The sequence below is a fragment of the Poecilia latipinna genome, unplaced genomic scaffold (genome assembly GCF_001443285.1).
Source record: "Poecilia latipinna isolate Pla-1442-1.1 unplaced genomic scaffold, P_latipinna-1.0 Scaffold231, whole genome shotgun sequence".
Lineage (NCBI taxonomy): Eukaryota > Metazoa > Chordata > Actinopteri > Cyprinodontiformes > Poeciliidae > Poecilia > Poecilia latipinna.
In genome coordinates this window covers 361624-386454 of record NW_015112847.1, presented here as the reverse complement: position 1 = coordinate 386454, position 24831 = coordinate 361624, and the positions used below count along the sequence as shown (strand labels likewise).

At 38.9% G+C, this 24831-nt stretch overlaps 1 protein-coding gene across 2 annotated transcripts in view; it reads left to right on the top strand.

The window, feature by feature from the left end:
• The first annotated feature begins 7171 nt into the window (after nucleotides 1-7171).
• Nucleotides 7172-24831, top strand: part of igsf3 (immunoglobulin superfamily, member 3) — a 108361-nt gene continuing 90701 nt past the window's right edge. For both annotated transcript variants that reach the window (XM_015032129.1, XM_015032128.1), the window contains exon 1: nucleotides 7172-8172. In XM_015032129.1, coding sequence (XP_014887615.1) covers nucleotides 8133-8172 — 40 coding nt within the window. In that variant the 5' untranslated portion in view covers nucleotides 7172-8132. The remainder of the gene's footprint in view (nucleotides 8173-24831) is intronic.

Genomic DNA, 24831 nt, shown 5'->3' with positions numbered 1-24831 from the left:
TTAAAAAAAAAAGTTTTGCGCTTGACATAAATTATCATCTTTAGCTGAGAAGGTGTATGCTTTGTTTATGATGGCAGCGTGTCTGACAAAGCACTGCTTAATCTGTCAAGCAGATATGAAACGAGGTGTTAGAAGTTAAACAGTAAGTATTTTTGCCGTGTGACTCGGCTCACATTAGATCCTTAACAAAAGAGAGCCAGGCACATCTAAGAGATTCGCTGTCACCAAACCTGCAAAATCTTTTAAATTGGCAGTTTTGTATAAATGATTGAAGACTGATATTGTAAAAGACAATTGAAACCAGACTCTTGCGTATGCTTTAAACATTTTTTTGTTCAATGCCTGAAATAGAGTCAGAATAAATATTTGTTATGTCAGTTTCCAAAACGTATTCTCGGCTAAATGCCAGAATAATGATGGAATTATTTCAGGACTTTTTCTATTACTTTCTTCAATTTCAAAAACATATATGCACAAGTAGTGTTATCAGGCTTTCAAACAATTTGGATGATGGTGTCATGTCTTTATAAGCAAACCTGCAAACATGTCGAACAAGCTGCTTCCTTGTGTGACATTGTGGGGAATGGAAACATTGTGGACTTCTACATGTATGATTAACACTTTGGTACAATTTTCAAACAAATGACTTTGCAGCATTCACATTGCTCAGGAAGGAGATCGGTCTGTGTCCTGGAATTGAGCATCTTTTAGTAACACATGTATGCGAGGCATCATGCTGTGTGGATGAGATTGGGAAGACACTGAGTGGATCCGGTTGAAGAGTGCCATTACAGGATAAGCTGATATTCATCCACTAGGTCTTTGTACATGTGAACGTAAAGTTTAAGATGTGTGAATGGGGAACCAGAGATGACAATTGGTGGGGGATTATTATTATTTTTTTTTAGACTTAACATCTAATGCTGGAAGCACAGTCATTTCTTTGGGATTTGTCTCTGTTGTATCCCCCGCATATTAATGTAACAGTCATGTGAAGATGAGAAAAAAAAATAAAAATAAAATCCCATAAATCATTCAAGTACTTTTGGGATGTTTGGATGATGAAATAAATGAACAATTTTTTTTTTTCCCCTTCTTATCCATTAAATGTTAGTAGCTCAACAGAGAGTGCTACAAGGACATTAAATTATTAGATTTGCAGTCTTATTTATATTAAATATTTTAGCCCAGACTTTTATAAGGGTTCTGTACTATTTTTAACATTATTATTATTATTATTATCAGAAGTTGTTTTCTTACCTTCTGTAGACATGGGTCATCACCAACTGAAAAATTATTATTTATGCCTGCCGTTCTGTCCTTGTGAATAACATCTGGCATCAGGAAGGACAACTCAGATCCTGTTGAGAGGGGATCTGTTCTATTGTTTTGGTGAGTGGCGCTCACATAGCAGGAGGGTAGATTTGGAGAGCATGTTCATACCAACATGTATGCACGTAAAATATGATCCCATATGGAGTATCTAAAACAGAATGTCATATAGGACCACATCTGGTGCTACTCCTGTCAGCTACGAAAAAAAAAGTGAGGGTGCTGGTGATGTAATGGTGAGGGGGATATTTTATTAGCACACTTTTTAATTTCCTTCTTGTTGCCTTTTGGGTGTGTGAGTGTGTGTTTCGGGATCAGGAGGTATTAGTTTAGCTGTGTTGCATGATAGTGATTCAACACAGGATTGTGTTTAAAGCAATAAAGCAATGCCAGTGATGTGGCAGATTTTTCACTGTCGAGATGGTTCAGACATGTATACGATTTATCGTCAGTGAATATCAGTTATTGGCCAGAACAGCAATCATATCAAATGTCAATACTGACCCAAAGATTCATATCTGCATCCCAATCAAAACCTACCTGGATATTATGACTGGTCATGTTCATCATGATCAGGACACTGTGGTCCCTTCACAACCAAACCGGTTTCTGAAACCATAAAACACGAGGGTTAAAGTAGCTCCTATTTGTCCTTTCATACTTTCTACTTTTTTTTTATTTGGTAGGCTAAAACTAAAAGTACTGCACATATATAAAGGGGTAAGCAGTAGAGCAATAAATTATCATCATTAATATCACTATAATGTGTTTTATCAGTATCATAAAGTCCAAGTCAATGGGTACAGCATTAACGCATTATTATGCTCCTGAAGTTTTTTCTCTTGCTTGCCACATGAGATTATAAATCATTAGACACAATCTCCAAGAGCCTTGTTTGGGTATTTTATTCTGACAAACAGAAGGAATCACCCTTAAAAGTAGAATTTAAGACTGAAGGGTATATTGCATGTGACGTCACACTGACTAACTGGAAAGCACTTATTGCTGGATAATCTTAAAGTTATGTTCTAACCGTGTTCCTCACAATGCAGCAATAACAATCTAGATTTAGTAGCAATGGAATACAGTTAAATTATCTGCACTGCCAGGTAGACTTGTTTTCTCTCTGGAGTTTTCTCTAAAATATTCCCCCATTTTCTCACTTCCCTGACTCTCATTTTTCAAGCCAAAGAGCATCTTCTGCATATTCTGGCTAATACAGAGATCATCCTGTGCTGTAAAGTAATAGCCTCATTACAGATTCCATCTGTAATTTGTTTTTGTCACATTTAAATGTTTCAGACCATCAGCGAAATCCTTGGTACCAAAAAAAGTCCTGAGTAACTACAAGAGGTTGTTTCCCTATTTTTTTAGTAATAGGAGCAAAATAATTGCCATCATTTGTTATATTTATGAAATAGGTATAGTGAATTTTTGTAATTGGGAAGCATAAATTCTCCTTTCTAGGGGAGTCTGATATTAAGATGTATTTATTAAAACGTATCTGAAACATTTAAGAGTGACAAAACGAGAAATACTTTTTTTTTTTTTTACTGTACTCTGTCTTCCTAAAAAAAAAAAAAAGCGAAATTGTTTTATTGCTGTGATTCTTTGTTTTGGGTAATTCTTTGGGCAGGATGAAAAGTCTCACCATATGCAACTGTGCCCTGTATGTAACACAGACATTGTGAGGTCAAGAAAAACAAAATTAACATCAGTCTAAGGCTAATGTGTTAAAATGCAAAACTACCACTGCGGCTAAAATAGTATTTGCTTGCATCTGAGTGAAAGTTCTGATTTTGAGCTGTGTGTATGGCTACAACCGCTTTCTCTTCCGTGCGAAGACATTGCAGGATCAACGTCACTGCAAAATACATTCAGGCGTCGCTTTAAACTTGTCAAAGTTTTAATTTATCTCACACAACTGTGTGATATCACACAAATGTTTTATCTTGAGGATGCATCCCATTATGAAATGTTTAATGCAATACTCTGTTTCCATGGAAACCTGTTTGGTCCGTTGCACATATTACACCATATGTTTCTCTGAAGACTATACGTTTCATTTTAAGCAAATATACTGAGTATGTTTATATCGTATACAAATATCACAGGATTAAACTAGATCTTATATTATCTGCTAATATCAAATAGCAACAACACACACACACACACAAAAAAAAACAAAATACTGCATTGCCTTTTAAGCTGCCTACATGTGGAAACTGTGCCACTAATAGGCCAAGTTGCAATATGAGGTCTGTGGAGAACTGAGCTAATTTTAGGTGCAGCAATATGTAGACCAGGTGGACAAGCATGGCCTACCTAGCAGCTTTGTTTGGCTGCTTTTTATTTTAGCAGGACTGGACTTGAATAGACTAAGGAGAGGCTGAACCCTGCAATGTCGAACCCTTTTCTGATTTACATTTTGTTCCTTGTTAAAGCCTTTGTTTTCTTTATATAAACATGCTATAAGCTTCTCATTTTATATCAATTGTATGAAACATTTCTGGGCACAGGGAGGCACACGATTTATTTTTCTCTGACCCCCATCGATTATTAAGTTAAGTTTTGCATGGATAATTGGCAAATTAAATATAGATTTTTCCTAAGCTGTTCATAGTTAGTAGACATTTACGCATTTTGCCATGTTACACTTTTAAGTATCTTATTGAGATTTACAAACAAAGTAGTGCATAATTTTCAAGTGGAAGAAAACGGATTAATGCATGCCAAACTTTTCAGAATTTTATTTGGAATATTGTGTGAAACTCCCCTGAAAACGTATTTAGCCAAGCGGAGAATAGCTTTACAAGACACTCTGTGCTTCTGGGTTTGAATTTGTATGTTTGTCTTTTTTTTTTTTTAAGTTTTAGTTGAGCTCAAAAATCTATGAGCAAAGCAAAGAGTAAATAATAATTTTCATTGTCTCCCAACCCCCCCGACATCCATGTCATACTAAAGCAGTGGTCGGGACTTGCAATTCCCAGCTGGTAATGAGAAAACAGGATGGGTCTACTGAAATTACGTTTGGTAGGCACATGCAGAGGCCTGCTTGTTCATTTATTTATGCATCACACAGAGAGGAACTTTCTGTGTCTGAGAGTTACAGCCTTTTGCATTCTCTATGTCTGTCCTTTCCTGACAGCATCTTTCCTTTTGCAGCCTCACACAAAAGAAGTATTATTTTGCTTTTCACAGTTTACCTGCAAACCACCCTCCTTTTAGCAGGTCTATTTTGAGATCTTGCTAATAATGCAGCAGAGTCATAAAAAGCCATAGCTACTGTGCTGGTCATAAGTTTGCACGCACTCATCATAGGCATGAGTGTCACATTCAACGGCTCGTTTCGGGGTGGGTTGAACTGATAGTTCAGAGTTAAAAACAAAACGTTGGTGCAGGTGTTTGAATTCAGTTGGACTTTTCTGTTATCCCCACAGGGTGCAAATACTTTAATCAGGTTCAAGTGTATAAAATAGTATTCAATAAATTTTAAATTTGAAAAGTTCATGCATTTCACTAACTAAATTCACTAAGTGAAACACATTTTTAGTGGGACATGATGATACAGAAATAACACCAGAGCAATAAAAAAAAAAAAAAAAAAAAAAAACATTTTTAACCCAATAAATGAAAATTATGTTTAATACCTGCTTTCAGATTGTTATTTTTAAAAGGTACTTGCAGACAACAAACCTTCATTAGAACACATATCTTAATGTATTAAATGTAACTACATAACACCCAAAAAACATACTGTTACTGTGTAAGATGAAGAGAAACAATAGTAAGATCTTTTCTTGAGGCGGTGGATTCTTCTTTGGGGATCATCCTCTAAGTCCATGGTAAAGTTCATCTTGCTTCAACTTGTCTGTAACATCTTCCACTTTATTCCTTCGGTTCACTGTCAGTATAAAAGGGGGGAATAAACGAAGAGGAGAGAGCTAGGAATTTCCTGTCTGCATCACAAAAGGTTGGACAAATTATGTATGAGAAGGTGACTTTTTGCAAGGAGCGAAAGACAAGTGAAACCCATTTATGAAAAGAATCCCTTTTCATCATGCACTTAATACGCAGTATATTGTGCAAGTGATCTGTGCTGTCACTGAAAGGTGATTACTATCTATTCTGCAAATAAAAAGATGGGAGAAATGGTAAGCTTTAAAGATTTTACTTAAAGGCTTCCCTGCTTCGGTTAACCTGTTCCTAGGGTTTTCAAAATCTGGTACAAGTGTCACTGGTTGTAGAACAAAGCAATGAACCAGGAATAAGTCCTGGTGGTGGTTTTTGCTGTGCTCTGATTAACACTAAGGTCAGAAGTTTGACCTGGAGATGACATCAAATCCAATTAATCTGTGCCCGACCTCCATGTTTAGTTCAGTGACCATACTAAGTACTGTTAGCAAACATGCTATTGCAATACATTTTCTCCATTTTAAAATATCAAACACTGTCATACGCTCACTAACGGAGACAATCCAGCATTATGAGTATGGGAAATTTAATAAGATGCAAATTGTCAGAAGAGTGGATAGTTTGCTTCTGTTTTTAAAATCTAGCCGTAACTAATTTTGTCTGGATGCAAGACATCCATATTATATTTTGAGGAAGAGGTTGACATTCCCACTTGGAATTCTGACTTCAAGAGATGATTGTGTTAATTTTTTTCCCAACTTCAAATGCAAAAATGTACACATTTGAGTGAAAACACATATGATTTTATTTTTGCAACTGTACATTCTATACATTAAATACTTTAAATAGTGTTTCTGCACTTTTCCTCCAGAAAGAAGGAAAAAAAAAAAAAAAAAAAAATTTGGAGGACTTTTAGGACTGGTTCAAGGTCATAACAAATACAGGAGACCATGCAGTGGTTCAGGTGGAGAAAATGAATATTTTATTAACGAAAACTACAACGGATTGTGAAAGTCAGTGTCAGTGGCATAATGCAAATGCTTGAATGTGTTGCATGTGAGCGAAGGAAGTGTTGAGGTGCAAAAAACAAAGACAAACTCAAATGTGCAAAATGGGGGGGAGCTGAGGCACGGCAGCAGGGCACCACACACATCAGAAGGCAGAGTGGACACCAAACATTTCTGCTGTGTCGAGTTTAAGAGTGGCTTGACCCAAAAGATGAAACGTAGGGATAGACTATGCTTTTGTTAGAGCACTGACTCCAGCCGCAGGTCATGGCTTTCAAATCTTTCCCAAACTATTGAACTTTCCTTCACAATGCTCTCAGGATGAAGTTTATCCATGATGGGTGTGTGCCTTTTAGAAACAAAGTTTTCCTTCCACTCAACTTTCCATTAAAATGCTAATGTACACAGCTCTGTTAACAGCCAAGAAAAGTCAACATTCTTTCCTGGTGATTGTTGGCCGCAACATGATCTTAGAATAACATTTATCTATTAAAAAATATAATTATCTTATTGGGGTTATGTGATAATAAAACTTACTGAGGTCCTCACTAGTTGTAAACCATAACCTTTTCAACATTTTTGATATGAAATATCACTTTTATTACTGAAATCTTTATATTTTGGTTTACGTAACTGTACATAATCTTATTGCAGTACTCCATAACTTTTTTTTTTTTTAGATTTGCACATCTGTTACTGGTTTAAATTATTCCTCTGTGGTGGTCCACTTGGAGCACTTGCTACTCACCGAGATGGTACTTGAACCAGTGACTTATTCAGCCCTTGAGCAGCGTGCTCCAGAATTTTAATTGAGAAATGCAAATCTTCTGTGGCTGACCCCCCCGCTGCCGGGGCGTGGTTTCTGCGAGGGGGTGGGAGCAAACGCCACGCTCGTAAGTTTTCAAACTGGCCAAAGTAAAAACAAGGAAATAACCTTGGAAGAGAGAGAGAGAGAGAGAAAAAACAGGATCGGAAGTACGTCTACTGGGATAACAGGATGCAGTCATTTATTAGACATAACTGAACGAGTTTATTTGAACGGACGCGCAGATTTTCTTGGACTCGTTGCTAGGTATTAGATGGATAAATTAGGAGACTGTGTCAGGTCGCATAGTTGGAGCGTTTTGAGTCTGTGTTACAATTTTATAAATCTGATGGGTTATGACAGAGCACAAAGCCGTGCATCTGCTTCGTCTAGAGCGCCCGCCCCATTGAGGCTTTCTGCGGAGCAATGGTGAGAGATTGATTATAGTCTCCGGGATTTACCGTGGAAAAAAGCCAGAGAAAGAGCTGCTCTCCGATCAGCGAAGAGGACTTATCCCAGACTCCTTCGCACTCCCTACATCCCTCAAGACGCTCTTTGAGTCTTTTTATTTTTTGGATCAGGTATCCAAAATACGCACAAGTCACGCCGGACTTCTGTTTTTATATCATTATTCCAAGGAAGCTGCCTGTGTGTATGTGTGTGTATGCTTGTATGCGTGTGTGTGTGCGGGGGTCGCCTCCGCAGTCTCGGATGCGTAGTAAGCGGGGGAGTGGGTTGGGTCGCCTTGGAGCCAGGCACACGCACACGTCGTCAGCGATGAAAAGCGTATAGGTGAGGGTGAGGGCGAGGGGAATACGCGTCACTAGAAGCTCGTGTGTTGTTGGGGGGAGAAAGTCGCACACCGGACTCGCCGGCTCTGGATTATAGACTCTGCCGTCCAGACACCCCCCTCAGCTGATTGATTCTTCTGGGATCCGTACACCTTTCTTCATCTCACTGATCCAGGATCAGCGATAGTGGCTACGCTGCCTCGACCGTTGCATACTCATCTAAAGAAAAAAAAAAAAAAAAAGAGGGCGAATAGGTGGTGATTCCGCGGACCAACACATACAATGGCAACCGGTGCGCTCCTGCTTGCCTGTGCGCTGCTTGGTAAGTCCGATCACTAAAGAAAAAAAGAAAAAAAAAAGAAAGAAAAGCTTTGATCTTGTTACCATTCTGTGATTTTTTTTGTATCCTTTTTACGACACCTGTATGAGACACGATAAAGGGTGACGGTAGTCATGATGAATCAGGTACCAGCAGAGATCATATCTATTATCACTGCATTAATAACAGATGTCTCAGAACAGCTGTGTCTCTGTGTGAAGTAGGTTAATGTCATGTGGACTTTAGTCACACATTAAGCCGGTATATTTTTTGATCGCTGATTTTAAAGGCTGGTCATTTAGAGATGGGTGACGGTGGTCATGATGAATCAGGTACTGCTTTAAAAAAAATAAATAAATAAGGTAGACACACAATCACATAATCTGAGAGTCTGAGCAAATGTTTACAGGTGTAGTGCCTTGTGAAGGTTTTGTCACAACCCCAAATGTAACTATATTTTATTGGGATTTTGAAAAAAAAACTATCCCCTGTAAACACTATCTTCATGCTGGAACATTGTAGTGGCAGCATAAAGATATAGGGATGTCTTTCTTTACCAAAGACCGGAAAGCTGGTCATAGTTGGTTTGATGATGAATGGGGCTGCAAAAGACTTAAGACTGAGGCAGCATGGGCAAATGGTCATTGAAGAGAGGGAGAATCATGATAAGGTTATTACAGTATTCTTTTCTTAAGGAGTTGGTATATACAGGGTGGCCCTGGATGAAAACCCCTTAGTCTTCAAAAGACTTACGACGACCCTGAACATACAGTCAGAACCTCAAAGGACTGGCGTAGATCAAAGCACGTGTTCAAGCAATCCGGTCAAAGTCAAGACCTAAATCTAATTTGAGACGCTACTCAAAAGTTAAAAGGTGAGTTTGGCAGATCAGGTGTTCCCCATCCAATACGACTTTGATTTTGCTATTTTGCAGATAAAATTGTCAAAAATGCGGTCTTTAGATGTGCAAAGCTGATGAAGACATGGCCCAAAAGACTGACAGCTGTTTTTGCTGCGGAATGTAGTTTTACAAAGTTTAGAGGCTGAATACAAATACAATTTACACTTTCCAAAACAATCAATACTTTAATTTAACTTAAACATTTTGCTCTTCTATCGCATAAAATCATCCAAAATTGTATTGAAGTTTGGGATTGTGAAGTCCAATCAGTATTTTGCAAACCATTGTCCACAATTCCCATGTGTTCTGTTTCCAATTACCATTTTTCTGTAATTTATTGAATTTCATGGACAAATACAGGGTTGAAGCGTGAGCATCCCGGTGACACACACCCAGAAGCGCACACACAGAAGCAGTGACAGTCACACAGGCGTGACTCCCCAACACACTCATGCATGCACACACACACACACAGCCTCTCTTCTTGCCGTACATCCTGTGTGTGAGCTGTCCCAAACAAACACCAGATGGCTTTTCTGTTCCTGGATGGGGTGGCCTGTCAGCGCTGCTGGGGGGTGGTGGACAGAGATTGGGGGTGGGAGTGGAAGCTGGCCCTCTGGAGGCCCCCACTCAGCCAAGAGGATTACCAGGCTGTGCCTCGCCTCAAGTCTCCCTTTTAGCATGTCAAGTCACTTTCACTGGGGTGGGGTGGAGAAAGGGGGAGCGGCAGAAAGTTGTTTTTCTTTTGTTTAAGTGCAAATATCTGTTGGTCCTAATAGAGATGCATCTCTCTTTTACACTAAGCACTAAAGGATTGTGTCAGATGTTTTGAAGTGAGGGTGTGTTAAAAGGTTATATGCAGTTTATGTCTCACCTGCAGTGGATAACTCACTTAGTGTTCTCATTTGGTGTAAATCCAGATTTGTTGGTCCCAAAGGCAGAGGCTAACGACTACTCAGAGAGTGGCCAGGACCAAAGCGGACCTCTCTTGTCTTAAAACAACTCCAGTCTCAAAAACGTCAAAGGGGTTTATGTGAAAGCTACTTTATGAACCTTTAAACTGTCATAAATAGATTGAATGGCAGGAACACCATTCTTGGTAAACCTACCAAGAATGGAACATTTAAAAACGTTGTAGGTCGGAATAAGTGCATGATATCAAAGTAAGGAAGCATAAAAAATTGAAATATGATCCCAGTTAAAGTGAGGTGGTATTGTTTTGAGTTTCATGCTGTTTTCTGTCAGACTGTTCCTGGATACTTTATGTGTTTTTGACAGGAATATCATTGGTGGTTCACACCCTCCTCCTTCAAAGTATTTTGTGTTAAGAAATAATCAACTTCTTAAGAAAGAACCATGCAATGCATTTATCACAACAGAATAAAAATTCATAAGATATCATTTGCAAAAAAAAACAAAAAGAAATTGCTAAAATCAATATAAGTCTTCTGTCATATTTTAGGCCCTCTTGGACTTGCCCTTGGTGTTAGCCTACAGGACCAATAGATTTATACTGCATGAAATAACAAAGATAAGGTATTATGCTTTTAGGTTTTTAGTAGAATCTATTTAAAAAAATCTGAACTATTCCTTTAATGTTTCATTCTTACGAATCCTTGAGCTAGTCTGAGATGTTGGATGAAGATGAATTTGATTAATGTGATGTATGGTATTCATTACCACACTGTTCTCGTCCCAACCTCTGACAGGCGACTGAGATGTGTCTCATCATTATAGATCCAAATCTGCTTTAATTATTCTAAATTTAGGTATTCTCAATAAAACTTTGAAAAGAACAATTTTTTGTTTGTTTACATATTACGCATCAGTTACACAGAGGAAATAAAGTGGGGAAGGAATCAAATAGATTCTGGTCACTTTGCCAACTTTGCTGTTTTGTACCTGCCTGGTTCTGGGTGTTTCCTATCCAGCTTTTTTTTTTTTTTTTTTTTTTTTTAAACCAAATTGAGTAGTCTGTTGTGAAGCATTTTGTAATAGACGATGCTTCAGTTTGTACACACAAGGTTGATGTTTCACATCTGCTTTGACAACCATTGTTGTAAGATATTTTCTATATTCTACTCATAGCCTCCTGCCAGCAGAAAGAAAAGTCGCTTTGGTTTCCACAGATCATAAAAATTAACTGGCCGAATACCCTGACTAAATGTACTTATAGTACTATATACTTTTACACTTAATCAGAGAATTTGATCATTTCCACAATTACGGCTCTCCTGTAGAAAAGAAGCACAAATTCTACTTGCTTTACAGATTGTTGTTGGAGTTGAGACCGACTTGTGGATCGTAAAACACCAAGCATGGGGTGTTTAAATGATCTCCAGAAGTCAAAGTGATTTCACTAATGATTGCTCATGGAAACAACTGGAATAAATACCTTTAAAGTAGTATCCTGGGTTTGACTTATTGGCAAGATATGCATGTTTCAGCTAGAGATGATCAGGGTCTTAGTCTTGCTGCAGTCCAGCTATAGCACCGCTCACTGCTTTTCCTTCACTAAAAATATAAAGAATTCTTTACAATAAATTGCCATGTCATTTTTTTTCTTCCATCTTCCAAACACTGCATGCACACGGTTCTAAGAGTTATGTACCAAAGACTTTATGTGTGTGATCAGCTGCCTGTTCTTTTGCCACCCGTCAGGCAACCCAAATGTTTGTGCTTGAATTTTGTTTGTTCAGAATGAATAAAATAAAGGCTCTTGGCGGCTGCGTTCGTCGAAAACAGTATCCATCATCGTTAGACCTGGAGGTGTCACCTGCAATTTTCTAGTTTTTATTTATTTATTTTTTTGCAGGTAAATCTTATTTTTTGCGTTATTTGTGCTGCTGAGCTTGCAACCAGGTGCGAGCAAGTGAGAGCGCATGTATGCATTTCTGTTTATTTGTGGCAGAGGGGCGTGTGGTATAAGGCACATAAAAAGAGTCGCCTAAAGGAACGAATGGTTATTAGTTTTACAAACAGGATGTCTTCCCTTTCCCCCCGCAGAGAGTGAGAGAGATGCCACGCTTTCTCTGTGCTGTAACTGTGTGTCTTTTGTGTGAGAGTGGGGCTTGAAATGGGAAGCCAAACCCAAAGTCCCAGTTTATTTAACTAAATTGAAAGTTTAAGATGTGTGTGGCTGGCTGCTTTAACTGTTAAAGGCATCAGTGCTTTCCATTTACTTGGCTGACAAGAGAGCAGCCAGAAGTTCTCTAAGTTCTGGTAGACTGCTGTTGGTTCTGAATATCAGCTGGTCTGAGGACAGCTTCACCTTATACAGATTAAGAGTTTTGCAGATTACTTCTGACAACATGCACTTTTTTTTCCCCTTACTGGCACTATAGTTGTGTGCCAGCCCAGATATGTCAAATTTTAGGACAAGGTTTACTTACTGGCTTGGATTGAGAAGGTTGGTTGTGGATACTTATAAGAGAATAAAACATTTTTCACACAGCTGGTGAAGCTGGTAATATACAAGAGAATCATAAGCACAGTATTTCTATGCAGCAAAAAAATCTTGCAGATAGCATCATATTTACATCTCAATTTTCAGCCAGTCAGGGTGATGGATTGTTTATAAAGCATGGATGTAGATATGGGGTCTGAAATTGTTCAAGCCAGGATACATTTGAAGTGAAGTGCCTCTCCTGAACTCAGAGGGACCTGGAATAGCATGTGAGCTATGGGTCTGTTTTATTTTGATCTTCATTAAGCACAGTTACTTGTTGACACGAATAAGGAGTATCTTATTTGTGTCAATAAATAATCCAATGCCATGGCAGCAACCCAATGCATTTAGCCATGTAGATGTTGTGAAGATGACTTGCAGAAGTTCAAAGCGAGCATCATGAAATAAAAAAATGAATAAATAAAAAAATAACGTTGGATCTAAGTCTCTTTGAACGTGGGATTGTTTTTGGTACTAGACGGCCTGGTCTGAATATTTCAGAAACTGCTGATCTGCGAAGATTTTCCACACACTGCCTTCTTTCTGGTTTATACAACATGGTCAAAAAAATAGTCTCCGGTGATTGTGTGGATGGAAATGTGTTGTAAATGTCACCAGTCAGAGAAGGATGGTCAGACTGATTTGAGATATAGAAAAAGCAACAGTACCTCAAGTAACCCATTACATTCGTGTATGTGGAATACCACCTCTGAACAGAGCAACACTTGAGTCATGTCAGGTATAGTGAGTGACCCCGTGCCAATCCTGGTACCTAAGAACTTGAAACAGAAGCTACAATTAACAGAAGCTCACCAAAATTAGACAATAATGGACTGGAAAAAAAAAAAAAAAGTTTTCTGTGCTAGTGAGTTTCAAATTCAGGCTGTCCACATTCAAATGATGGGGTCAGAATTTTACATAAAAGCACTGACCTAACCTGCCCAGCAACAACTGCAGCTTGGTGGTGGGAGCATGATGATGTGTAACATATTTTCTTGACATATTTGGAACACCTCTGTACCAATTGTCCATCATTCAAACTCCACTGCTTACTTTAGTTTTGTTGCTGACTATAGCCATCTCTTTATGACCGCAGTGTCAGCAGGACAACGCACCATGCCACAAACTTGAAAGCACCTCATACTGGTTTCTTGAACATGACGATGAATTCACTGAACCTTCCGTAGTCACCAGATCTCATTCCAACAGAGCATCGTTGAGATGAGGTTGGCATGGGAGAGACACATCATGAATGTGCAGCTGAGAAATCTGCTGCAACTGCATGATGCTGTGGAGTCGGTATGGATGAAAAGAGGCAAAATCTGGTCCAACGTGGAGCTAGAAATGTGAACTTAATAAAATGGCTGTTAGGGTTAAGGCGTAGTTGACACAACATTATGTAACTTTTTTTTTTTTTGTCCGTTTGTCTTTGCTTGTGTTTTTAAGTTTCTGTTCCTCATCTAAGAAAATGCCATCCCTTGTAAGTTGTATTAGCACAAAGTGTTGATAATGTTACAATTATAAATTGCTTGTGGGCACATGGGCAAAAAAAACAAAAAAAACATGAAACAATCAAGATTGCTACAATATTGTTCAGATTCACTATATAAACTCTCATGCTATGCTGATCTTGTAGCAGCAAGACGCTTCTTCTATGCCATTTTCTTTGTACACAGGCTCTGGGCTCTCAGCTGTTGAGAAACGATTGCATACTGGAGGCGTGGCTTTTACCCAATTGCTAACGTCTGCCCGTGAAGTTTGTAATGTGTTATTTTGATGCTATGAAGCTTACTGGAAATTGCCTGCCGAACAAGGCGGCTGTTGATGTTAATTCAATATTCGGAAGCATGACCTGAACGACTTTGTTCACTGCCATTGCTAAAACTATTAACAGACTGCAATTCTGAAAGAACGCAGAAAATCAATGTCATCGTTCACAACTTCTCCTTCTGTTTGCTGATTGGCCCAGTAAAAAATCTGCCAGAGACAATCCAAGTCAACGGGAGAAAGCGGAGAAAGCCAGACTGTGCTAGAAGCGAGAGGAAGGCAAAGGCCAGGCTGCACACATCCTGAACCAAAGCACAATGTGGTGGAACTGTGTGCACAAATGCTCATTCCTGTGATGTACGTTTATAACATGTTTTCAGACCCAATGCAGGAAGAAAGACACAGTTTTAAACAATAGTGTTGCTCAGCCACATGAATGTTTAGCATTTTAAGACAAGTTCTGAGAAATGTCAACAAGACTTTCTGCTTAACAAGATCATTTTTAATAGCTTCACTTCTTCCACAAAGCTGTTTGGTTCATGGTATCTACTGTCGTAATTTATGGCAGCTGAGTGAAGGACCTCGGAATAACCTTGGTTCCTGGAAAAGGTTTCTGCAGTCAAAACACACCTATAGTGTTGGATCGTGTGCTAGCCAAGACAGTTGGGCAGATTAAGGCAAAATGTTGGCACGTTCAACTGCGCTGTGGCAGTGACTTGGGCTCTTTGGTAGGTGTTGCATTTGGTTGCATTGCCTTAGAGCAGCAAGGTTATTATTGGAGGGTATTTTTGATTCGTTATGCTGTTTCACCAAAAGTATATGTCTTATCCAATATTAGCAGAACTGCGATCAAGCTACAAAGTGTATATATAAGTAAAGCAATGCATGGCATAGAGGAATTGTTTTTAAATTATATTTCTCCTTCTAATTCAACATTTCGGGGTATTATTGTGAGGATTCTTACTAAGCTGGATATACTGTAGAATATTCAATGTGGATTCAGTTTTATCAAACAAATTCTAACATTTTCAGATAATACACAAGGACATGACATTGGAATTATCTACGTTTTAGTAGCAGGGATGACTAACCAAGTAAATCCTCAGTGAAATGTGAATATTTTCCTCTTAAGTCTTCCCTATGGTTAGACAAACAACTTTCCATGCATGATAGAAAAACAAACCTTTACAACGGAGTAGAGCTTTCTACTCTGGTTGACAGATTTTAAACATTTTTAACTTTTAAGATAGGGATCAGTGTGAGCGTACGGTTGGCACGTTTAAACACATTTAGACACAGCGAGCTAAATTTATCCACATGAATCCTAACATGTCCTTGTCAGCAAGAAATCTTCTTGTTGATAGCCATTACGTCACAAGAACCAAAATGCAGAACTTTCAGACAGTCTTCACAGGACTTTCTCACTGCCGCACACCCACCTCATATTTCTTGGAGACCATGCAAGAAGAAAATTCTGCCCGGAATAACAAGCTGCAAGAACTCCCAAACCAGGGCTGCAGGAAAAGAAGAATGTCTGCTGCCCTGAGATAGAGAGAACAATTTCTCTCTTCTTATGGAGTGTGTTTTGGCCTTCATATTAGATCAGAGAGACCTAGCAGTCTATATCTTTTTCACACATTTAAAAAATAAATAAATAAAAACAATCTGAACTGCATATTTTGAAAGGAAATTTGCCTCGTGACTTTGTGCACTGTTTGAAAACAAATTGGATTCATACAAACTCCGGAAAAGCATTGGGATTCTTTCTTTTATTCAAAAACATTATGCATCTTATAAGACTGGATTGATTATAACATGTGAGGGGCTTTCTTTAATGTGTATTTCATGTGTATTTAATAGCTGGTTTCAAGTCAGAGAAGATGCTGAAACGGGAGCTACGTTACAGGGCTATTGAGTGACTGTAAAAATGGAAAGTTATGAGTAGTTGTAATGCCAGCAAACTTTGAGCAAATCAGCAAGGTGTAAAGCCAGTGCTACATAATTGGCGCAATTAAAAACATGGCGGTAGTTAAAAGCTCATTTCCAACTTAGGCATAACTAGCTGCTGTCTATTGCTCTGTGTTTATGTGTACTCTTCCTAAACATTTTTACTGTGTAGTAAGTTATGACACTTGAAGCCACTCAAGCATACATTAATTTTTTTTTATTTATTTATTTATTTTTATTTTATGTCTTTCTCTGGCAAATGCCACAAATTTTTAAGAGGGCTTTTGTTTGAACAATAACATTTCTCCTTGTCAGGAACGCTCATTAAATTAGTACATTTCCTAATGTGAAGCAAGTTTATAATTAAAACTGAAAGTGAATAAAAACCATTCGCATTTGGTTTAATTATCTGCTGCACAGAACTGGTACTGTGAGCATTAGTTTTAGACAGAGGTAACAATGGATGACAGGAGTTCTATGTTAAAAGAGATGGCATAAAAACAAGTTTTGACATGAACCGTTCTTAAAAAAAAAAAGAAGAATTTCAAACTTGTGAACATTTCGCTTTATGTCATGTTGCAACCAGAATGTAATTTATATATGATGGGCCAACCTAAAGTAGTGCATAATTGTGCATATTTCTAGAGAACGACGACTGAAAGGTCTGACGGGCATCAGCCCCACTAAATCGATACTTTGCAGAACCACTTTTAAGTGCAATTACAGTCGCAAGCTTTTGATGGAAAATCTGTCAGCTTTATAATTCCAAAGACTGATTTTTTTTTTTTTTTTTTTCAAAATTGCTCAGCTATCGTCTCAAATGGATTAGATTAAGTTCTGGACTTTGACTACTGGGGTATTGTTACACATACATATGCTTTAATCAAAACTTTTTTGAGGTTCTTGTTATTTTCTGCTACTGCAGCTTCCATCAACTCTGAGTTGCTTACTGTTGTCTGTCTGAAAAATACCATCCCCTTAGCATGTATGCTAGGTTTCTCTATGGGGATGAGCAATTTAAGTGTTTTTTGCTATAGATAATAAGTTGCATGTTGGCCAAAATGTTCAAATCTGATCTTTTTTGAGCATCTTCTCCTAAATGTTTCCTGTTTCTGGCTGATTTCACCCGTGGCTTTCTTCTCTAATTGACGCCCTCCTTCCTCAGCCTGTCAGTTTAGTTGGATGACTAAACATTGGTCTTTGCCATATTCTTTCCACTTTCAAATGGAAACAGTATGGCAGGTCGGTGCTCCAAGATATTTGAAAGTTGAGTTTTTGTTTTATGAGATAACCCTTCTACCTTATAAAGATTTCTCAGCACTTTATCCCTGACCTGTTTGCTTTGTTCCTCGGTTTGTATGATGCCTTTTGATCACTAATGTTCTCTAACAAACTGTTGAGGACTTCATAGACCAGCTGTGTTTACACTGAGATTAAATTACACATAGGTAAACTGTACTGTTATTTACTAATAAGGTGACTCATAAGGTTGTTTGTCACACGTTTTCAGATGAAAGGAAACTGAATAGAGATTTTTGTTTTATGAGAGTCAAGAATAATTTTCCTTCCTCTTATTGTGTGTAATGTAAAAATCACACAAAATACTTTTGAGTTTGTGGTTGTAATGATACAAAACATTAAAAAAACTAGTTTAGTCTCAGGTTTTGTTCAACCTTTTACCGGCCATTTGTTGGTAGTTGTTGAATTATTTAAACCTGCTTTTAAGGTCCAACATCCGAGGTGCCACTCCCCGACGTTACTCTGTTCCAAATGAGAGGGACAGCTGGAGGCGTCCCGCCCAAAAATTACACACATTCTACATGTGGTCAAGCCAGCGTGTCCTCTAATTGGGTCAACTTTTAAAACGCTTCCAATGTGTTTCTTGTTTATTTGCTTTTTTCAAGTTTGACATTTGCATGAGATATTGCAGTCTACACAATATCAGAACATAACAACTCACCGTCTAGGTGTTTGCGTCTGTTCTATGTTCTGTATATGGCTTGGGAAATCTTTGGTGCGTGTTCTCTGAGATTTGCTGGTTGTTGTCATGAGAATCCAAGGCAGTGCTTCTTGGCTGTCAGGGGAATCATGGCCTCGTGCAGCTTGCTCTCTGATTATTGCTCCGTGTGCTTTCCTTGTTATTTTTCTGTCTTCTATATGTCGTAGTTGCACACATGCTGGTTTGCAAAATAAACACCAGCGCCACGTCTTTGTATACCCTCATGACAGCATCCCCTTTGTGCTATTGTTTTTTATCATATCATACCACTTGTTGACTCAACTGACAAAGGACAATAGGAAAGTAGGAACAAGGCTGTCAGCTCATAAAAAAAAAAAGTTTTTAATAAACAGCTGTTAGAGTTGGTACGTATTAAAAGCACAACCCTCTTTGTCAATATCTATCCATGCCAATCATGTACGCATCAATAGGACTTTATCAGTTGGGTTTGATTGCAGTAATGGGGGGTTTCATTTTGTGCAGGGTTTTTTTTTTTTTTTTTTGCTTCAGGTACACCTTCAGGCACATACTAGTTAGTGTCAAATAGCCACAGGGCGAGTAACTGGCCTGTACTACAGGCTTCACAGTCTGTTACTGAAACTCACACTGAGTTACTGGTTTTACTGGTACGGTGAATTCTCCAATCAGGCTCCAACGTCTCGCTGTCTCCTTTTCAAGCTAAAAGCCCAGTAACCTGTTCCGTTGTCGCTTCAGAAGAGATGAAGCCATTTGTTCTTCTTTAGTTGGAACTGATTGAACTAAAGTTAGCCATGAGTAATCACAGTGTCTTCTCAAGCATACAGTGTCTGCTTTTTAAATGATGATCCTCCCCTGTGACCCAGATTTGAGATGTGGTCTCTCTCTCTCTCTCTCTCTCTCTCTCTCCCCCTCACATGGAGAAGATGATTGACTGACGAGAAACAAAAGGCTGGTTTTAACCATGAGCCCTCCACTGTTTTTCCGTTAGGGACATATTTTCCCAGAATCTTGTATTTTACCCTGGTTGTTTCTTGTGTGCGGTTTTATTGTAGTTTCCATAATAAAGCCACATGCTTAAATATTGCAAGAATTTTGACCTAATTATTATGACATTTTGTCGTAACAATTTCCAAATGTTCTACATTTGAGTTCTTGTGAAGAGTGATATTTACTGAGCCATCAAGAACTTTGTTTATGTTCTTGCCAAATCTAGTGAAGGAAAACATTTCTCACTCTCTTTTTTTTTTTTTTTTTTTTTTTTGCTGTGTATGTCTTGAGTTGGCATAGTAAGTTTGTTACATTTACAGCATTCCTGTTAAAAAGGTGACCGTTTAATTTATCATGTCTTTTTATGCATATCAAGTCCACAGGGAATGCTCCCCCCTACTGAGTCCCCCCAAACACACAATGTAATAGCTGTAAGAAAACACTGTTGGTTCATACTGTGGACAGTATTTCACATGTTTTCATCATATTGACTGCATTTTGTTACTTTCTTGTTTTAAATCTAAAATATTTAGATTAAAACACAGTTTGGGATTTGAAAACCTATTATTCTGTTTGTGTTAACGCATAAAATAGAACATTTCCAAGGCTGTTTTTTTTTTTTTTTGGCATTTTGGCCATGTTTGATTGAGAAAAGTCTGTCTGCTTCTAAGCACAGAGACAGAGAGTTGGAAGTAAAATATTCAAAAGTCCTTTCCTTCATGAAACCCTGCCTAGTAGCTGATTGTAAATAAAAAGAACAACCTTCACTGGAGGGGTATTTTATCCTGACGGATGCAGTGGAAATCAGCCTGGCCTAAGTTTTTGAAGGAGACATCCTGCCTGCTGCAGTAGTTTAGTAAGAAGCTACTGCCGGACACAGAACAGGGGCAGCTTCTGCTTTGTATCTCATTTGAATCTACTCCCTGACGTCTGTTTAACCGTCTGGTCTTTACACTCCTCCACAGATTCACAGAATCTCGCCGCTGAGCCGGCTCATCTCTTCAGATTATATCTCGCGTGTTTCTGATAACAAACCCCAAAACAGCCTTCTAGCTATTAGTGAACTGGTTTGTTCTTTTTGGGCTGATTTGCATGGTTCTCTGCCTCGTGCACGTTAAAGGCACTCCAGCTGCCTCCTCTGCAGTGAATAACCCCTGACCTCCCTCCCCCACTGTTTTTTTGAAACAATGCAGGGCCCATCCCACCCATTCTTCAAAGAGCACTAATTAGAAACTGATAGTAAGTTTGATGCAAACTAGATGGTTTATCCACCTTAAACGGGAGCTTTTGTGTTTAACAGTCACGTTTATCTCCAACCTTCTCAAGATTTAAAAAATAAAGCAAGCCCCCCCCCCCTCTCTTCTCCTTTGGGAATTTGTCTGCTCCCCCTCTTTTTTTTTTTTTTTTACCTTTATGTGGTGGGAGCAATGATGGTGGCTGGCTGGAGAGAGGACTCCACTTCACTCCTCCACACCAACACACAAACACAGAGCCCTGCATGCAGCTACACTCTCTCTGCTCCCCGCTTGATCCTACACCCAAGCAGATCCCACGCTGGTGGGATGCACACCAAGCGCCGTAACTATGGCTACGGCTGCCAGCACACACACACACACGCACACGCACGCACACACACTGCCGATCCAGGAGCGGTGACAAACGCTCAGCCTGGCGTTTCCCATTCAGACTGTGCACCTAACTTTCTGTCAACAACAAAAATCTCTTGGCTCTCTTTGCGTTTTCCAAAACTATCCCTTTTTCCGCTTCACTCCTCCAACCCTAAAAAAAGGTGGATGCATTTGTGTGTGCATCCTTATTTTGCATTCATGAATGCGTGTTTTTACCCAGCTCGTGTCTTTGACAGCCAGGGAGGCAAATGGCGGACAAAAGCAGAAAAAGTCTGTTTGAAGTAGACTAATTAATACTTAATTACTTTTGTCTTCCAATCTGAGGCCTTACGTACAAATGCCGTGGCTGAAAGCGGGTTGCCAATCATGCAAAAACTAGCAACTGTACATTAAGTAGATGCAGCTGTCAGACATAATTGTACACAAGCCTGAGATGGATAATGACTGAACATAGCTGCGTCTCAGCTTGGTCTTGCCTGCCTTTATTAGAATAATTTATTCCCATGGATTAATTTTGATGGTTAATTCTTTAGCTTAAAACTTTTGTTTAGGATAGATGTGGGACTGGCGTGAGTATTCAAGCAGACCAAATACGGGGGAAGTGTGTGAGGTCAGGATGATTATTGGGGGAAGGGGTGTTTGGAGGTTAGTAGGGTAGCAGGTGTCCACAAAGAGTTAATGGACTAAGTGCTGGGAGTATAGCTGGAGGCTGTTAATGTACTCGAAAAGTGTGTGTGTGTGCCCGCGTGTATCAGTGTGTGTATGTGTAAAAGGGCTGATATGAATGGATCAGCCCTTCATAAAACCAAAACTGGTGTTGCCAGCTTTCTAGCTATTAGCGAGTCATTAAAACTGTTTTATTTTACCAGTTCTAATAACTAATCTCCGGTTAGTATTTGACACTAACAAGTGATAACCATGAGAAAAAGCACTGTGTAGATTTAAATTAAAAAAAAAAAAAAAAAAAAAAGGATGCTAGGTGCTTCTATTTAAAAAATAAAATAAAAATATGTAGTTTCATTTTATTTAATATGTAAACTTAAACAAAAGTAGGAAATAATTACCTGCTAAAGTTAGAATTTTTAAGAAAACCTGTTTGTTTAATTAAACTGATATTAGATAGGTAATTAGATGAAGTTTGTTCTTTAGTAGCCTAACAGACATGCTGGGTGCAGCTTACCAAACCGTAAAATGTTGCCTTGACAGGCATACATCACCATTTTACAACTTTTTTCTTTTCAACCGTGTCCAGGTGCTCTGTGAATGCAGGAGCTTAGAGATACAACAAAAGAGCACCATGGAGAGGGATTTAAAAGAGCTCTGTGGAGAGCCCAGTCTGCATGTAATTTACTACCACGGCCAATGACTGCTGGTGACAAAAGCTGTAGTTTAAAACGCAAAAAATCTGATGCTAATTAAATAAACAACATTGTTTATTCTACGACTCTCTCTTCCACTGTCGATCTAATGCTCATGGATGTCAACGCTCCCATTTTTTTCACATATGCCAGAAACACTTTTATGCAGGTGTCACTTTTCTCCATGGAATCAGTATGTGTTTTACTCGTGGGGGTTTAACAGCCCGACAGCAGCGCAGCTGTCAAAATGGCACTCATCGGACACAGTCTGTCAAACCTCTCCAACTTTATAAGGCCGTCCACGGCTTCGTCACAGCAAGATGTTGCTAAGCCATAAAAAGTCACTTCAAGCTAATGCTACACATGCTGTGGTTCAGAGGAAACTCAGACTTCCAAAGCAGCACGGGCAGTCAAATGTTTCCCTGCGGGTGTCTGAGCCTCGTTTGGCCTCGGAGAAACATTGTTACATTTTCCAACCTGATAAAAATGTATGCTAATAAGTAACACCTAGTGCTGCCTGGATGTTCATGCATCAATGTCATAATCCTAAGGCGAGACGATTTTCCCATGGAGAATCAGCCATCCCTGTAAAAAATGTTTTCTGTTTGATAAACAGTGGTAAGACAGACTGCGATTCATCGATGTTTACTTTAGAATATATTTACGTTTTTTTCACACCTGAAAACATTTCCAAACACCCACATTTGCCTTGTTGCATAAATGTGAAATTTTGAAGCAGTTTAAGACTTTGCTTTACCGTACTCCTGGAAGTCGACCCTTGACTCCAGACATAACTGCTGGTTTTAAGCACTGACCTAAACAAATCCATGTTGCATAAACAGTCCTTCGGTTCATCACACCCTGTATTAAATGTACAACTCTGTTATGTTCTTGAGTACATACCAAGCTCCCAGAAAGCCTGTCTGTTTTATCCAAGATTCACATTCATTGAATAAATTTCCGTTGGAGCCAGAGAGGTGCTCTTCTTAACTAGCAAGCTGCTGCTTCTCATAGTCACTCACTCTTTTTTTTTTTTTTTTTTATTATTTATTGACAATATGGTTAGTAAGGAGCTGACTTGACACATACTTTTTAGATTTTAATGAAATTTATATGACAAGATGTTTTTCTTGCTGTGCCACATTTGACTGTGGTGCAGCAGACGAGCTTCAGCTCTGCCCAGACTCTCCCTGTTGACTTTTGCTGCAGTGCTCCGAAGCTAAATGGCACAGTCGTGCACAGTATTTCCAACTGCGTTCCAGAGCAAGCTTGCATACTTTGTAATATTTCCATGTTGAAGGGCAGATTAATAAAGCAACATGTGGCATTTGATAAATGGTTGCTTTGCAGGATGAGCAAGAGAAAAACTAATGAATGTTGATCGGAATTGTGCTCAGGCTGTTATTTGAATGGATCAGAGGAATCACTGCGTGCTTATTAAATCTGATTCCAAAGGCTCCTGTTTTTTTCTGTGGTCAAACAGGAAGGCAAAGCAGCAGAGGGTGTGGGAGGGAGGATAAAGAGTCAGCTGTTGAACAGAGGAGGAGAGATGTGATCTGACGTAAGCAATTAACACAAAAGGGAAAAAAAAAAATAATGATAAAAAGCATAAGAATAAAAATGGAGTGAATATGAATTGTCCCAAACTGGGCATAAAAGGCATTACGGTAAGTGGCCTTTTTTGGCAATGACTGCTAATGGATAGTGTTTAGTAAAACCCAAAAACAGACATGTGACTTAGCACTGAAAACTCCCCTTTGCTTCCATCCTGGGTGCACCAGCTGTTATGAGCAACAGTGCAGGTGGGGTCATGACTGCTGTGGCCCAGGGGAGCCATAAATCAGAACTGGTTAGCATAGTGAGAGCAGAAGCGAGTATGACCGAGGTGTAAGTCACAGCGGGAGTTCAATTTCAGGCAAGCTTTTGAGGCCTGGATTTGATTGACAGAATGTAAGCATTTGGCATAGACCTGTTTGCAGTGAGAGTCTGCTTAGCAGAGAAATGTGCCTCCTGGTTCTTTAAAAAAATTAAGGCCTTTACTGTATGTATCTCTCTGTCCATGGCCTTGAGTTGCCTGGACCTCACCGAAAGGCATGCCTCCTATTCAGGCTGTTTTTGGCTGAGCCAAATTAAAGTGTTTCACTTACAGATATACTAAACTTCAGTCTCACAGAGAACTTTAATGGAATAGGATAAAGGGACTTTTCACTAGGATATAACTGCAGTTTTGAATACTTGTTGGTTCCATTGGGATAACATGTTAAAATGGAGAAAACAGCAAATCTGTCCACTTGATATTTCCTAAAAGTTGGACAATATCGGGTTTTTTTGTACTCATGATTTCACTAGTAACATATTCTTGGAGTCTCCCTTTGAGTTGAACTAATAATTTTGCTCTCAGCGTGCAGAATTTGCACAATCTCACAAGTCTAAGATGCACACAGACATCTGTAGAAAGTTGCAGTGGACACTAGCAGGTGGGTAAAAAATGCATAGTAAAATTTATGTCTTGAAGGCTTTACAATAAGTCGACTGGAAGCCATAAATCAGGCTTTCAAAAAACGGCTCTAGTTCATCTGCGTATTTTGTGAAGGAGGAACTCCTCTATCTGTTAAACATGGGAGTGGTGATGGCTGAGCTAGTTTTTG